Source organism: Zingiber officinale, chromosome 9B (assembly GCF_018446385.1).
Source record: "Zingiber officinale cultivar Zhangliang chromosome 9B, Zo_v1.1, whole genome shotgun sequence".
Taxonomy (NCBI): Eukaryota; Viridiplantae; Streptophyta; class Magnoliopsida; order Zingiberales; family Zingiberaceae; genus Zingiber; species Zingiber officinale.
In genome coordinates, this window is record NC_056003.1 from 30323417 (window position 1) to 30341334 (window position 17918).

Here is a 17918-nt window from a genome sequence, read left to right on the forward strand (position 1 = left end):
CTTCTTTTATATGCTGTTCCGGGCGCCTGGATTCCTTCCGGGCGCCTGGAATGTGACGTAGCTGCTCAAACCGAGATGCTCCACGTGGTGACGACTTGGTTTGGATATAATTTGACTTCCGGGCGCCCGGATCCCCTCCGGGCGCCCGGACCACCTTGTTCCAGAAAACTCCTTTTTCCTGCAAAACAAAGTTAGTCCGAGGCAATATATATCCTGCAACACAGATTGTTAGCACATTTTATCATAGTAAGAATTAGCACAAATAGTATGACTTAGATTCCGTCTTTCCGAGACCGGAATCTAGTCACGATCTCGACTTAGACATCCGAAATGGATCTAAGCCGGATCGACGCCTAATGTTCCCTTCCCGGGAACGCGTCCTCGCAGTCACTCCCCTCCAGTGACTTACCTCACTTACCTGCCAGACGTCCGGTCAGCCCGTCGACCCGTCTTAACTTCTCGCCAAGCGTCCGGTCAGCCCGTCGACCCGCTTGGACTTCTCGCCAAGCGTCCGGTCAGCCCGTCGACCCGCTTGGACTTCTCGCCAAGCGTCCGGTCAGCCCATCGACCCGCTTGGACTTCTCGCCAGCTATCCGGTCAGCCCGTCGACCTGGCTGGACTTCGTGCCAGACATCCGGTCAGCCTATCGACCTGTCTGGACTTCTCCTGCACACTTGATCAAAGTGTCAGACAACAACAAAATTAACTTAACCTATTTGTCATTTATCAAAACCTGGGTTAGACCGTTAGTGCTACCCGCACCAACAATCTCCCCCTTTTTGATAGAATGACAACTTGGTTAAGTTAGTGAAAGAACGAAAAAACCAGGTACATTGGTTTTACAGTTAGTTTTAGTGTTTTCAATTTGGTTTATCTAACTTAACCACCTAATCCTCCCCCTTTGGCATTCATCAAAAAACAAGGGTAAACAATCATAGTGTAGAGTTACTGTAAAAATGATCACAGCTAATCTTGAAAAAATCTGAGTTTGGTTTAAGAAAACAATTTTTAAAACCAAGGAAAAAATCAAGGTGACTTGGGGGAGACAAGTTGAATTTTGAAAAGTATAAATTTAACTTTTCAAGCGTGAAAAAATTTTAAATCAGGTTTTTTTTCAACTTTTCAAAAGGTAAATTTCTTTTTCTTTTCAACAGGTGAACAAAACACTGAGTTTAATTTTTCAAATTCAATTTTTCAAAACAAAACAAAAGTTAAACAAGTAAGATTAAATTTTGCCAAAAAATTTTTTTAAGGCTGATTTGATAAAAGCTAAATTTAATTTTTAATAGTCAACTTTTTAAATCAGGTTTGAAAATTAGGTGGGATCCAGTTTTTCAAATACTTAGTTAATTTTAACTTTTTGTAAGCTAATGATAAAACATAAGTTAGTTTTAAAAAGCATTTTTCAAACACACAAAATTATAATTGATTTCTCCCCCTGAACTTGATACTTAAATTTAAACAGCTGTCTAACCAATTAGATACTAACTAACTATCAGAAGATAGTAGTTACCAGGGGCGCCCGCCCCTAGTTTTTGACTTTTTTTTTTTTTTTTTTTTGGAGATTAGGTTTAAAATTTTGAATTTAAAATTTTGAAATTAATTTTTAAGTTTAAAATTAAAATTTTGAAATTAATTTTTGAGTTTAAAAATAAAATTTTGAAATTAATTTTTAAGTTTAAAAATAAAATTTTGAAATTAATTTTTAAGTTTTAAAATTAAAATTTTGAAATTAAGTTTAAAAATTTTGAAATTAATTTTTAAGTTTAAAATTTTGAAATTAATTTTTAAGTTTTAAAATTAAAATTTTGAAATTAATTTTTAAGTTTAAAATTAAAATTTTGAAATTAATTTTTAAGTTTTAAAATTAAAATTTTGAAATTAAATTTTAAGTTTAAAATTAAAATTTTGAAATTAATTTTTAAGTTTAAAAATAAAATTTTGAAATTAATTTTTAAGTTTAAAAATAAAATTTTGAAATTAATTTTTAAGTTTTAAAATTAAAATTTTGAAATTAAGTTTAAAAATTTTGAAATTAATTTTTAAGTTTTAAAATTAAAATTTTGAAATTAATTTTTGAGTTTAAAATTAAAATTTTGAAATTAATTTATAAGTTTAAAAATAAAATTTTGAAATTAATTTTTTAAGTTTTAAAATTAAAATTTTGAAATTAATTTTTTAAGTTTTAAAATTAAAATTTTGAAATTAATTTTTAAGTTTAAAATTAAATTTTTGAAATTAATTTTTAAGTTTAAAATTAAAATTTTGAAATTAATTTTTAAGTTTAAAAATAAAATTTTGAAATTAATTTTTAAGTTTTAAAATTAAAATTTTGAAATTAAGTTTAAAAATTTTGAAATTAATTTTTAAGTTTTAAAATTAAAAATTTGAAATTAATTTTTGAGTTTAAAATTAAAATTTTGAAATTAATTTTTAAGTTTAAAAATAAAATTTTGAAATTAATTTTTTAAGTTTTAAAATTAAAATTTTGAAATTAATTTTTAAGTTTTAAAATTAAAATTTTGAAATTAAGTTTAAAAATTTTGAAATTAATTTTTAAGTTTAAAAATAAAATTTTGAAATTAATTTTTAAGTTTTAAAATTAAAATTTTAAAATTAAGTTTAAAAATTTTGAAATTAATTTTTAAGTTTAAAAATAAAATTTTGAAATTAATTTTTTAAGTTTTAAAAATAAAATTTTGAAATTAATTTTTAAGTTTTAAAATTAAAATTTTGAAATTAAGTTTAAAAATTTTGAAATTAATTTTTAAGTTTAAAAATAAAATTTTGAAATTAATTTTTAAGTTTTAAAATTAAAATTTTGAAATTAATTTTTTTAAGTTAAAAATAAAATTTTGAAATTAATTTTTAAGTTTAAAAATAAAATTTTGAAATTAATTTTTTGAGTTTTAAAAATAAAATTTTGAAATTAATTTTTAAGTTTTAAAAATAAAATCTTCAAATTAATTTTTAAGTTTTAAAATTAAAATTTTGAAATTAAGTTTAAAAATTTTGAAATTAATTTTTAAGTTTAAAATTAAGATTGAAGCCTTATTCATCTCACCCGATCTATATTTTCAATCAGGGAATCCTATGATTTCGTGAGATAAAATTGGATTTTTAATTATGGAGTTTTGGTTTAACGTGTGTTAGATTCAGATTTAGCTTTGGTTTCCACAAATAGGTATTCTTCGGATAAACTTCTAAGTTTGGTGAGTCACATGGACATCATTAGAAGTAACCAACCTTTCGAGGTTTTTCTAATAGTCCTATCCACGGAACTTAGTACTAAATCTTGGTCTAACTGGTTAGGATTCATTTAAGGGTTGCTTCGGTCAGTTCCACTTGGCCAAATGCACCAGATCGAAGCCATATCTTTCTAGACATGCGATGCCCAAGCTTCCCTAACGTACTATCATCCAAAAACTTCACCAGTACCATGATTCAAGTTAAACTTGGTCTCTAATTCTAATTACCCTGCCGGGTTAGTTTGTTTTGGGTTACCCTGTCGGGTAAGTTAGTTTTGGAGGTGCCAGCTATTCTGGAGCCTCCCCCTGAATTATTGGCCATTAATTTAAATTTTGATTTTAGGCTTGTGTCGATTCTTTTTATAGTTATGGTTAACTTGGTGATAATTTTGTTGATTTTTAGATTTTGAATTTGATTTAGGTTTGTATTTTGGATTTTGGTTTGGTTTATTCGATTTTATATAATATATTTTTTCTTTAGGTATATAATATTGATTAAGTCCTACTTGCGTGGTCAGACACGCTTTCGGAACCCAAGCTAGATTGGTTGATTTGTATTGGGTTATTAATGATTTGAAGGTTTTATTTGAATTCGATTTATATCCTAGTCCGGTTTTATTATAACATGCTTTTTGATTATTTAGGATTAAGTCTAAATTTTTTGATCTTGTTGTGAACTTTTCTAACATTTCTTTTAAATTGTTAATCTCATTTTTTAGTGATAAATTCTCCTCCTCAAGTGTTAGATCTTGAGTTGGATTTGAATTTTTGATTTGTTCCTTGAGGTTTTGATTTTCCTCAAGAAGTGATTTGTTTTCATTTTCTGATTTAGTTAATTTACTATTTAAACAGGAAATAATTCTAAAATTTTTTTTGTTTAAATTAAAATATACCTCATTCGGGCCTTCGGAAACGAGTACGGACTCGTGGCTTGTTTCGGGTTCAGACCCGTCTTCATCTTCCGACTCGTTTTCTGTTTCGGCTTCGCGGGCCATCAGTGCGAGGTGGCTCTGATGTTTCTGCTCTTCTTCCTCTGATTCGTCCGAGGAGTCGTCCCACGTTGCTTTGAGTGCCTTCTTTTTGGTCAGCTCCGGGCGCCCCGGACCCCAAAAGTCAACTCTGGTTGACTTTTTTCCGTCCGGTCGCTCTGCTTCGGTTCAGCTCGTCTCGGTCCAGGTTTTCAACTCCGGCTCCGCTAGCTTGGGTGATCTCGGCCATCCGGAATAGGGCTCACCCGAACCCAAGTTCCGGCCTTCTCCTCGAGCAGCCTTCCTTCCCGGTTTCTCATCCCTCGAACGCCGCGCACATTCTTCTCGTCCACCGGTGTACTCTTCCGCGGACACCTCGTCCCTCGGACGCACCGAGCCCGTCGGCTCTCTCCCCGTGCCGTCTTTCTCGTTAGTTGCGTCTTCCGCTCGACTTCCTGTGTTCCTAAGCTCCTGCACACTTAGACACAAGGGTTAAACAAACGCAGGACCTAACTTAGTTTGTTTGATCACATCAAAACACCTTGGGGTTCCAACAGTTACTTCTTCTCCAAGGTTGCTTAATTGCGTGATCAGTTCTTTAATCCTCGCTTGGAGTTGCACTACCTTCTCGCCTTGGTTCATCCGGAGGTTCGTCAACTGGGTCCAGAGAATGTCGCGCCTCGCTAGCTTCGCTTCAGAGGTACCTTCGTGAAGCTCCAGGAATTTTTCCCAGAGATCTTTCGCGGAGTCGTAGCTTCAGATCCGATTTACCTCCTGAGGTGGCAGAACGCTGAGCAGGTGGAACTCAGCCTTTCCGTTGGCGACAAAATCGGCTTGCTCCTTCTTGCTCCACGTGTTTTCTTCTTTATCTTTCGGCGCTGCATATCCATATTTCATTATTAAAAGTATATCAAATTCAGTTTTAAAAAATACCTCCATTTTTCACTTCCATGTAGTGAAATCCCCGTCGAACTTTGTAGGATGAATATTTGCTCCGGCCATCGTCTTGATCATTGTGCTTCAGTCGGCGATTAGTCCTTTTGAGGCGGTCTGACTCTGATATCAATTGTAGGTGCAGCGGAGGCCGGCAAGAGGGGGGTGAATTGCTTCTGAAAAATTAAAACGATACCCTCCTCAGATCTTTCAACTCAAAGATAAGCAACTATAATAAAATTAAGAGAAGAAATAAAAGGAGACAGGAATTTAACCTGGTTACAACCAAGAGGGTTGTTAATCCAGGGCAGTAAGAAAGGCGCAGTAGAAGATCTCCTTTGCTGAAGGCGGAGAAGCCTTTTACACATTTAAAACGCTCACAAGTTGCTAAGAAAGACTACAGAATTGATTGTTTGAGTTGTTATTTCTTTCCTAGCTCCAGGGGCCTTTATATAGCTCCTGGAAAGTCTATCCCGAGGGTCCAAGGCACCTCCAACAAGGTCCAAGGCGCCTCCAACGAGAAAGGGATAAAACTTTATCCAAACAGCTCAACGTTCACTTTTACCGGGTCCGAGGCGCCTTCAACAGGGGTTGAAGGCGCCCTCAAGCTGGAGGCGCCTTCAAGCCTGATGGAGGCCCCTCCAAGCCTGATGGAGGCCCCTCCAAGCTGGAAAAGCTGCCAGCTAGCTTGGTTGCTTCTTTGCTTCGTCTTCCGAAGTCTCGTTCTTTTGGGTGATTCCGGCTAACCGAAATAGGGCTCACCCGAACCCAATTTTCGGCCTTATCCTCGAGCAGGCTTCCGTCCGGCTTCTCGTCCCTCGAATGTCGCGTACGTTCTTCTCGTCCACCGGAGTACTCTTCCGCAGCTCTCTCGTCCTTCGGACGCACCGAGCCCGTCGACTCCCTTCCCGTGCCGTCCTTCTCGCTAGCTGCGTCTTTCGCTCGACTTCCTGCGCTCCTAAGCTCCTGCACACTCAGACACAGGGATCAAACAAGGCAGGACTTAACCAACTTGGTTGATCACATCAAAACACCCACGGGGACCAACATTAAATACATCATGATTGTCCATTCCAAAACTTACTGTTATATATCTTATTATTTTATTAAAAATCTTTCCCCTTTACTAACTAACTTTGATGAAACCTAAAATGAATTTACGTTAATATCTTTTTTTCTATTCACACTAAAAATAATTCTAAGATTTATTAATAATTACACAAGCGAAACAATTAGTGATGTAGAGTTCGAGATTCAGCTCCGACATATTATTATAAATTTTTCTCATCATTAATTTTCTCTGGTTGTTTTATATAAAAAAATATAGTTTTCTTTAGTCCCACATCTTAGAATTGATAATACTATGATCAAAGAAGTTTCTATAAATATTTTAGGCTGACAATGTTAAAAAATATACTTTTCTTAGTTTGTTTTACTAAGATAAATATAATATTAAATTAAATTAATTTTTTTCATAAGGAAGCCATAAGGGTGACACTCGAAAATCCAAACAATTCAGATTTTCAAAGACCAAGTCAGGTACTTTACCTTAATGACTCTACTTTAGTATTTTAATACTAAAATACTTTAATTAATATAATTTCATTATAAGATAACAATAAATTTTAGAATGAATTATATATATTATTTTTTTAAAAAATATATATACAGTTATCTATCGATAGACATTTAAAATTTAAATCTCATCATACTATGAAGATTTGTTTCCCCAACGGAACGATAAAAATCTAAGAACGTTGACCGTTTAAATGAGCTGTCACGAGTTCTTTTCAATTTTATTCGGTGGATAGCTTTCGTAGACTAGAATCGGTCACATATAAAATTAATCAATTTGAATAGACGGATACATAGGTTACTATATATATATATATATCAAAATTCAAAATTATTCAGTACAAATAATATTTTTTCCCTCTGCTTCGTCCCCTCTCTGTGCATTTTGCATCAGAAAATGGCCATAAATAATATCATTCAAAGATAAAAAATATAAGAAGATTTAATATTTTATACTTTGGCTCATCTACTAAAAGCTGCTTCTAAACGTGCATTTTAGATTTCATCTAAGAAAATATTGGGCGGGCAGCTTGTCATGGACACTTTTAAATTTATCCTAACAGTCGATCAAAATTTTTATGGGCCGAAGGGCTATTTAGCACTAGTCAAAAAAAACCATTCAAATTGACAAACACAAAGGCAAATAATAATTTGCTTGAATGAAAATCTAGCAAGAAACAGATGCTCAAGGCTACCACACAATCACAAATGCTATGTTATTGGTTCGAGCGAATCAGATCTAAGCTCAAACAAATGATAAATCTATTATCAAACCAAGCAACCTCAAGATCACACAAACTAAAAAAAACAACTCTTGTATAAGTGTGTACAAATTGTTTCTAGGTTAGTATACATTTGCTATGGAAAAATGAGCTCTGATCCTGCCCAACTCATGATACACAGTTAAAATAAACAAACATGGGCAAACACCGATGAGAGTTCTACATGTAAACACATAATTAATTCCGATCTCAACCTCTGTTTTCATGTACAATGGCAATTGGAGACCGGATCAACAAGTTAAATAGGACATGCATCACTACATTTGCTTATAGAAAAGAACATAAGCCTGGTCGTGCAAGACATTTTTTGTATTAACAGCCGTAACAGATGCATCATCATGCCGAAGCCATACACAGCCATGCCTTGCATCGGCAGTGTAGTGGCCCTTTGTTGGTTCTCGCCCATGGTGCGTTATGGTTGCCACAAGCTCGTATCTTCTTCGCTGCAAGGAAATGAAGGATCTTGTTCGTGAAGTGGGCTAAATAACAAAAACAAGAAGAGACAAACAGGAGAATAATAAGGTAAATGATGAATAAATAGGAAAAAAATAGACCTCTGACAGGGAAACAAGTAGTTCGCGGCCAATATCAAGCTCTAATGGGAAATGGACAGGCTTGTTCAATTTTGTGCTTCCTTTGCTTCCGTAGCTGAATCTTGTTAAATGCAGTATCAATATCTTGGAAAGCGTTTGTATTTTCACTGATTTACTGGCATTTACCACCCCAGCCTGCACCAACCAAGAGAAAACTCAGCAAATCAAAACTAGGTAAACTATTAGCATGAATGTGATTTTGTATGGAAGAACTAAGTTAATTTCAAAGATGCCGATCAATCTAATGATAATGAGGCTGAAATTGATATTACGTTGAAGAAATCAGGAAGAACATAAGGAAAAGGAACTTGAGCAAGGTAAACATAAGAGAAAAAACATCAGGTATGGTGTTTTTTTTTCTTTGCAAAGGTAGAAATGGAGCTGGAAATCTAATACAACATATTGACAATTGCAGCGAGAAATTACTTGAATTGGTTGTTAATGTTAATATGATGTATGATCTTCCTTTATCATATATATTCTGGAATTAAAAATATTTTCTTAATTGCAAAAGGAGTGTGTTTCTGGAACTAGTAAAACTATCATGATACTACTTTTGCAATTAATTAAAGACTTGATGTATTCAACTTCTCAATTATCAGGAACTCAATGACGAGAAAAATATGAACGTCCAGTTGTTGAAAAACATTCTTCATATCTTCACCAAAATTCAATCTAAGTTTGTAGTAAAAAACATTCCAACACAGTAATTCAGCTTTATACAAAAGGCTAGTGGACATAAAAGCAACCTTGCCATGTGATGCTTTATATCCTTCAATAGTTTCAGGTGCAGAAAATAAGCGTAGTGCATCCTCAATGCTGTGAACATGATCCGGGAAAATGTCAAGATGGAGCAAAAGGAATGGCTGAATTGTTGCCGAAGCCTTGTTGCCTGGAACAGATGTTTTAAATCAAAGAGATGGATCCTAAGATTTAAATCATCAAATACATGTTATTAAGCGACTTCTTACCTGTCGTCTTCACAAGGCTCCTTAACTGACCCCCAAAAATTGTAGTTAGCCGTGAAGGAACAAAACTCTGAGTTCTAGTGACTGCAGATTTGTTCTTTGGTCCAACAGTTTCCCAGCCATCTTCATCAGCAGAAGAAACAATTGGTGTCTTGCCCCCACTAGAATCTGATAAATGACCATCAAGCTTCAACAATTCATCATGCATTTGATCCATGACAAAACTCAAGAATTCCTGAGCATCCTCTTGTCTGCAAAAGTGATATCTGATGAGTTTACAAAAACAACAGCAATGAAATTGAAGGGCACTCAGGTATTCTGGAGTAAGTAGAAAACACAGCTTGCATATGAAGAACTTAATGTCTAGGAGTACTCCCTCTCAAACAAAACTTGGAGGCATTCACAACAGTTCATATAATTGAGTGATTTCTCAGTCTACCCAAATAGTTGATGTATATCATATGTGAACATGAGATAGATATTAGCTGATGAAAATTAAGCTCCATTGGCATGTTATTCTACTCCCTTTCACCTCTCTTTCGCTCTCATAAATAAATATTATAACTATGTCACTTTCATATGATAAAGGAAGAATGTCAAACAATACATAGAAGAATGCCAAACATCTCTTGCAAGACAAAGATTGACTAGTCTATGATGTTAAACCATTTTACATTCTATTCATATTTGTCATAAGACTAACAGAAATTCATTCAATGATTAAAGTTAAACAATCAATGGATAGAAATAAAGAGTTATGTAATTCATTCAATTAAAAATATCCAAAAAAGAGCAAGGTCACACCTATGCCTGCCAAATATTCCAGCTGGCAAGTCTGGAGTAAAACCTTTTAAAACAGCATCAAACATAGTCGGGCTAAAAGCCTTCCCAGTATTGATAACTCCCTTTCCATTGGTAGTCAGTCTTGAATCATCCGGCATGTCAAATTGACATATAAAATCAACAATTGCATGCAATGTCGGAAAGCCAATCTGCAACAGGAAGAGAAATAAGGAATAGATTATAAAAAGATAAAGACTACATGAGAGCTGGTATAATGGTTCAAGTGGTTTAGACCTTTGAGATACTTTGATTCCTTAACTCCTGCAAAAGTTGAACAAACGGTGCACAGGCGAGAAGTCCTTGCATTGTTGCATTTAAAAAACATATATTTCCAGAATTTACTAGTCCACGGGGCAATAAGCATTCGACTACTTGTTCTTTCTTACTAGTAATTTCCAGAGTTTCCACTGTGGGAGTTGGAGCTGCCCCTGAATCAGAAAGCACACTATGGTTTTTTGATGCTTGGAACCCACCTTTTGGGCTTGCTAGAGTAGTTTCTCTTGTAATTCCATGGTCAGATTCTCGAGAAGAAGCTAAATCAGAGTTATAGTGCCCATTTTCAGCAACTCCTATAGAGTGGGAGGAACATCTACTGGTGCATCCATTTGATTGGGTTCTTGTATTCACAGGTTTTCCATCATACTTAGCTGCTGATGAAGTAGTGCATACTTGGCCGTTTGCAATTAAAAAATTTGAAATTTGGACACCTTTTGAATTTACAGATGAATTGACTTTTATAGTTTCACTAGCAGAGCCTTTGTATAAACTTCGAAAGTTTGAGGATCCAAACTGCAATCCTTGATTTTCTACAAGAAGTGAATCATCTTCAACTGACTGTTTCTTGAAGAACTTAGACTCGGCTTTGGTGAAAGAACCAAAGACTAAAACCTGCATTGACCAATCAAGCCTAAGAATAAGAACAATATAACAGCGCACAACTTCAAACTTACATTGCAAATCCCACTATAACAGATACATTTCCCAATTGAATAAAAGGAGAAGCAAAACTAAAAAAAAAACAAGATGAAGAAATTTTATCTACTATGGAATGCACATGGTTTTTCCACATTGTTGCAGAATTATAGAATTAAACCATACAAAAGTAGATAAGATGATTTGGAATTCAACTTGCAATAACTACAAATTTCAATGAACAATGATCGCCTATCCAGATTATAAAACAGTCAGGATCAACAGCAACACAAGAAAATATTAGTTAGAACTGTCAGACTGAATCATCAATATTAAATTTGGCCAATAGAATAATAAAAATGCATTAAAATGGAAATATTTTTTTTAAAAAAAACAGAATACAAAACATCATTGTAAAATTACATATATATGTTGCATCAGCAAATATATACTTAATCTCCTCTTTCCCCTACCACCCTTACTAGCAATCTCCTAGGATCCTTTTACATCACAGGTCGTGCTCAGCAGGACCTGTGACTGTCAGGTTTGGCGCCTGTCTAGGAATGGGCCTGGTTGGCTTGTACCGAACCAATTAGTTTCCTACGGTAGCTTTTTTTTTTTTTCTTAAAAAAAATCTGATGCGGTTGTGAATTTTGAAGGAATATAATTTGAACACAACTAATGAAACTACTATCACGGCCAAGCATCCTTTGAACGTACACGGCCCAAGTCTTTGCCCAATCAATTAGCAAAATCAAGTCTCTAACGGAATGTACCATGCGCCAGGATGCAAAAGTGGCGATAGCGAAAAACCGATTACACAGGGAGAAGAATGGCAGAGGAGCAAACTGTAAAGCTGTAGAAAAAACATGAGGGGAGAAGAGCAGGATTGATGATCACCGGAGGTTGCTTCATCGTACGCCTTCGCTGTCGAGATCCAGAGTTCGATGAGTCCTTCACTCCTTGCGCCTGCACCGCCGCCGCCGTCGTGAGAGTAAGAGGAGGAGATGATCGAAGGGGTTCGTGACGTTCGTGAGAGACCTAACGGCGCTCTCTACGCGCGCGCTTATTTAGAGATCCCGATTCCGGACGAGGCCGATGGACCGAAATTTTCGGGTTAGGCCGGTTGAGAAAAAAGCGGGGATTTCAACCAATTTCGTAAAAAAATTCGGCATTTTGCTACCCAAGTTTCAGTATTAACATACCACGAATCATATTTTCATAATATTCAAATTGCATATATTTCTCAAATACTCCTATTTAGGTATATACCTTCTTAATTTATGTATGTGATCTAAGTTTATTTATATAATCTAAATTTAATAACTTAAATCGAGAACATAAATTAAATTGAGAACTCATCTATAACTTTTTACTTTACTAATTTAAAAATTTATCGTTTTCAATTTACATTATCCAATTTATATTTGAGGGTATAGATATATTGAGAAGATTTTTAAAAATATATTGATTTTAATTTGAAATGATTCAAAATTCTCTAAATCTATCAATAAATTTTAGAAGAAATTGAGCGGACCTATATCATTTGAAAATTCAAAAATTTATTTATTTTTTAATCAGAGAAGTACTAGGAATTAAGTGATGATGTTTATTAGTGAATATCATTGTCTTATATTTTATAATGAGTTTATAATAAATTTTATTAAATTTAAAAAATCAATCTTCTCAATTCACACTATCAAATCTAGATTTGAAGACATAAATACGTTAAGAAGATTTCTCAGGAATATAAAATTTTTGATTTGATATAATTTAGAATTCTCTAAGTTTATTCGTTATTCGATCAGACTAAACTGACTGACACATCCATAGAAAATATATGTGATTTGAGTATTTAAAAACTTGAGCAGTAGGTTATTTAAGTAATACTAAAAATTACTTACACGTGACTGAACCGGAAAAACAATTTGAGTGATTTAGGTATATCAATCGGTTTGGTAGGATTGATCAGGTTGGATGAGTTGATTAATGTAGGTGTGACAAATTGCAAGTCAATTTGGGCATTTTAGGTGGCTCAATTTTATTTGAGTGTTCTAGTGGAATAATTGTTACATTGGCATGACTGAGTTGATATTCGGATAATAAATTTGTATTGTAAGTGCAGTGTTTAAATCCTGAGTTTATTTATTTAGGGAATAAATTCTTTCCATGTAGAAGATTGTTTAATATCATGATTTACCTTCCTTCCATAAAGTCTTATTATCATTTTTTTTGGCATCATTTTAGTATCGAGTCATGTCATATATCTCAGGAGTTTAATCGAGCCTATTAGTAAGAATGCCCAATTAAAATGGGGGCAATTAACAGAAGCAAGTCGTGCAGGCTGGTCACTCGGGAATGGATCGAGTTAGCCAAAAGAAATATTGAGCTAATCAGTTCGTTTGATTCAATTAATGGATTGGGCAGTTTAGATGGTTTAACGAGTTTAGTTGAAGTGATGATGAAATATTATTCATGCGACAATTTATCAAAAGACGTATGTGATATATTATATTTACTAAAAGGTGTATCATCATTTGGTATTTATCAAAAGGTGCAGGTAAGTGATGTATAATATCGAATATAACTCTCCCACCAATCTCCTCTGATCAGTCATCATTTCCCAGACATCCGAACCACATTTTTGAATAACTTTGATTTAAAAAAAATAAATTCGATCATTAATGTAACTTCCTTCTTCGTGACATGCGAGTGTAGCTCCCTCTTGTGAAACACTAGTTTAGTGACCTCGAGTGTTTCTCAAGCGGCATCAAACATTTCAGTTCAATTAAAAACCAGGATTGTTCGCGCGCCAACATTGAATGATTCTAGGGTTTACATCAATCAGCTAGTATCATAATGACGCAAAGACGTCGATCGGGTGTATCATCATCCTCTCCACTGTTGGTTAGTCCTAGGAAAACATACCGGTTCCACTGTACAAAATTTTTTGTACAAGTGTCGAACCTTTCCTTAAATAATCTATTGTGTTCTTTAGAAGTTAAATTAGGAATCACAGACGGAACTTAACATCATTGATTCCAAATTTAACTTATTTGTTCTTAATGGTTTAGATTTGAATCGCAAGCGGAACTTAACACTATTGATTCAAATCCACCTATATTATTAATTCCATTAAATATTAATTTCCAAAATTGGCTTCCAGGACTACATGGCAAGGCACATGACCTTCTTGGATATAGGAGCAACCACCACCGCCTAGTCAAAGCCTTTTAAGGAAAGCTAATTTCCTTAAATAACTCTAGGTTAACCAAAAAGAACAATCGAATCACAAATTTGAAAAAGAAGAAAACACAAACTTGAAAAATAAATTCGATAAACTAGGTCTAATTGCCTCTTATATTTAGAATTCTTACAAAGAAAATAACTAGTATGATGCAGAAGAAAATTACTAGTTATACATTCTCTTTGTAAGCTAATGACCTCGAGATCTTCTGCCGTATTCCTCGCCTCGCCTTGGACGTTGTGTGGGCGACAATCCTCCAAGATGAACACCACCCAAAAGCTTCCTTCCTCTTCCTCTAAAATCCGGCCACCACCACCACTAAGGAGAAGAGAGCAAAGGGAGAAGGGAGAGGGCCGACCACCAAGAGATCTCCAAGCAAGAGAATAAGAGTTGTGTCTCATGAAGTCCCCCTCACCCCTTCTTTTATATTACTTGCCCAAGGCAAATAAGGAAAAACTTTTTACAAAAAATAAAATCATTCAAGAGTTTTTCCTTTTTCCTTTTTATTTTTCCTTTTCTTTCCTCTTGATTGAATCAATCACCAAATTTGATTTTATGATGATTTTAATTTATTTTATTATGGCCGGCCCCTTGCTTGGACACCAAGCAAGGTGGCTGACCACCTCATCAAGGGAATAAAGGAAATATAATTTTTTTAAAAATTTTACAAGAAGAAATCCTCTTATAAAATTTACAAGCTCTCTTTCCTAAAGTAGAAGTTAAAAAAGGAAAGTTCTAAAAATTAAAACCATGTTTTAAAATTTAAAATTTCTCTAACAAAATTTCCTTTTTTAACATGATGATAGAAAATTTTGTGGGAGTAGAAGGAAAGGTTATTTAACTTCTAAAGAACACAATAGGTTATTTAAGGAAAGGTTCGACACTTGTACAAAAATTTTTGTACAGTGGAACCGGTATGTTTTCCTAGGACTAACCAACAATTGGTATCAGAGCTAGGATTTGCCTCTGTGTGTTTAGAATTCAAATAGGTTATGCACATGTCATACATAATTTAGGCAGGATAATAGTAGGATGTGCTAACTCTTTGGTTGCAGGCTCCAACTATTATGGCTTATTGATGTTATGTGTGATTGGACCCTTGGACATGTCAAGGGCAATATTTTGTGTGTGCATGATTGTATGTAACTAATACAGCTGGAGCTGTATTAGCCCTAGGATTTTAGAATTTTATTTTCGATCTAGATTACATGTGCATTCTCTCGAGGAATATAGGATCGATATATGTAAAATTCTATTTTTGTCGCGGATCGGATTCTTGCGAGGCGTGGTACTTTTGGAGCACCAGAGGCGCAGCGGAATAAGAGGCAAGATGGATGAGACGACTCAACCCGATAGCGGTGGCTAAAGATGGCAGCAGCTAGGGTTGGTGCACATGGAGAACAGTAACAGAAAAAGGCCATAATAGTTGGAAAACAATTTCCATATTTATTGCTTTTATTTACTGTGATGTGTGTGTATGCATATGATGTATGCTAGGATAGTTTAAAATTTCTCACTTTAAATAACTAAGTGGGAGAGGGATTTATTTTAATAAATTCCACGGTCTCCATTACTGGTTTGTAAGTGATGCAAACAAACTTGCGCGTTAGCTCTGAGTGCCTTCCTCCATATCGGATGAGTTTGTTTGCGGATCACTAGATCCAACTTCCAATTTGGATGACTATAGGAAATTAATTAAGAGTGTGTGATCTTCCCCATCGGAAGGGGCACAATCTTGTTAATGGACTTAGTGTCAAGTAATGGTATACACTTAGGCACATCTAATAGTATCCTCCCCATCGGAGTCACTGCTATTATTTGTGTGACCGAAGGAAACCAACTATTAATTTTATTTGTCAAAAAGTTAGGTTGACAAGATAATAAAATTAATGGGTTACACCATCCTTTTACAAATGTTGAATTTGTATACGTCAACACTATCGTGGCATACAAAATTCACGGTGTTTTGAGGAGTTGGTTAATTTAAAATAGTATTATTTGATGAATCAATATTATTCTAAATTTAGAGTCCTGACCAAAGTTATTTTTGTGATTCTTAGGATGACTTTCAACCTATTGGTCATTATACTGAAAGAGAACAAACTTACTAAACCCAACTACATAGATTGGAAAAGAAACCTGGACATTGTCCTTACTGCTGAAAGCTATAAGTTTGTACTGACTGAGGCTTGCCCTGATGCACCTGACGGTGACTCTACCCCAGAGGAGATTGAGTATCATAAGAAATGGGTAAAAGCTGATGAGATGGCGCGATGTTACATTTCGGCGTCAATGTCAAATGTATTGCAACATCAGCATCAAGATTTACCAACAGCTTATGATATAATGAACAATCTCAAAGAACTCTTTGGGCACCAGAGTCGGACTACAAGGCAAGATGCAATGAGAAAGCTAATGACAGCCACCATGTCTGAGGGGACACCCGTAAGGGATCATATCCTCAAAATGATGGCTTATCTGAATGAAATATAAGTCCTTGAAGGAGAAATCGATGGGGAAACCCAGGTCGATATAATTCTCCAAACGCTACCCAGAAGTTTTGAGCAGTTCCGCCTGAACTATAACATGAACAAAAGAGAGTATACGTTGGTGGAACTTCTGACAGAACTACAGGCAGCAGAAGAAATATTTTGTAGGAAAACATACCGGTTCCACTGTACAAAATTTTTTGTACAAGTGTCGAACCTTTCCTTAAATAGCCTATTGTGTTCTTTAGAAGTTAAATTAGGAATCACAGATGGAACTTAACATCATTGATTCCAAATTTAACTTATCTATTCTTAATGGTTTAGATTTGAATCACAAGCGGAACTTAACACTATTGATTCAAATCCACCTATGTTATTAATTCCATTAAATATTAATTTCTAAAATTGGCTTCCAGGACTGCATGGCGAGGCACATGACCTTCTTGGATATGGGAGCAACCACCACCGCCTAGTCAAAGCCTTTTAAGGAAAGCTAATATCTAATTTCCTTAAATAACTCTAGGTTAACCAAAAAGAACAATCGAATCACAAATTTGAAAAAGAAGAAAACACAAACTTGAAAAATAAATTCGATAAACTAGGTCTAATTGCCTCTTGTATTTAGAATTCTTACAAAGAAAATAACTAGTATGATGCGGAAGAAAATTACTAGTTATACATTCTCTTTGTAAGCTAATGACCTCGAGATCTTCTGCCGTATTCCTCGCCTCGCCTTGGACGTTGTGTGGGCGACGATCCTCCAAGATGAACACCACCAAAAAGCTTCCTTCCTCTTCCTCTAAAATCCGGCCACCACCACCACTAAGGAGAAGAGAGCAAAGGGAAAGGGAGAGGGCCGACCACCAAGAGATCTCCAAGCAAGAGAATAAGAGTTGTGTCTCATGAAGTCCCCCTCACCCCTTCTTTTATATTACTTGCCCAAGGCAAATAAGGAAAAACTTTTTACAAAAAATAAAATCATTCAAGAGTTTTTCCTTTTTCCTTTTTATTTTTCCTTTTCTTTCCTCTTGATTGAATCAATCACCAAATTTGATTTTATGATGATTTTAATTTATTTTATTATGGCCGGCCCCTTGCTTGGACACCAAGCAAGGTGGCTGACCACCTCATCAAGGGAATAAAGGAAATATAATTTTTTTAAAAATTTTACAAGAAGAAATCCTCTTATAAAATTTACAAGCTCTCTTTCCTAAAGTAGAAGTTAAAAAAGGAAAGTTCTAAAAATTAAAACCATGTTTTAAAATTTAAAATTTCTCTAACAAAATTTCCTTTTTTAACATGATGATAGAAAATTTTAATTTTAAAACTTATCTCCCTTTTTTTTCTTAAACCATGAGGA

The 17918-nt window shown here is 34.6% G+C and overlaps 1 protein-coding gene across 1 annotated transcript; it reads right to left on the reverse strand.

Moving 5' to 3' along the window:
• Positions 1–7523: 7523 nt before the first annotated feature.
• LOC122024492 (ubiquitin carboxyl-terminal hydrolase 24-like) lies at positions 7524–11859 on the reverse strand. Its single transcript, XM_042583136.1, has 7 exons — positions 11723–11859; positions 10145–10798; positions 9872–10059; positions 9071–9318; positions 8849–8991; positions 8061–8234; positions 7524–7949 (listed from the first exon to the last, which is right to left on the reverse strand). The coding sequence occupies exons 1-7, from the start codon at positions 11735–11737 to the stop codon at positions 7764–7766; spliced, it is 1608 nt and encodes a 535-aa protein (XP_042439070.1). The 5' UTR covers positions 11738–11859; the 3' UTR covers positions 7524–7763.
• Between the last annotated feature and the right edge of the window lie 6059 nt (positions 11860–17918).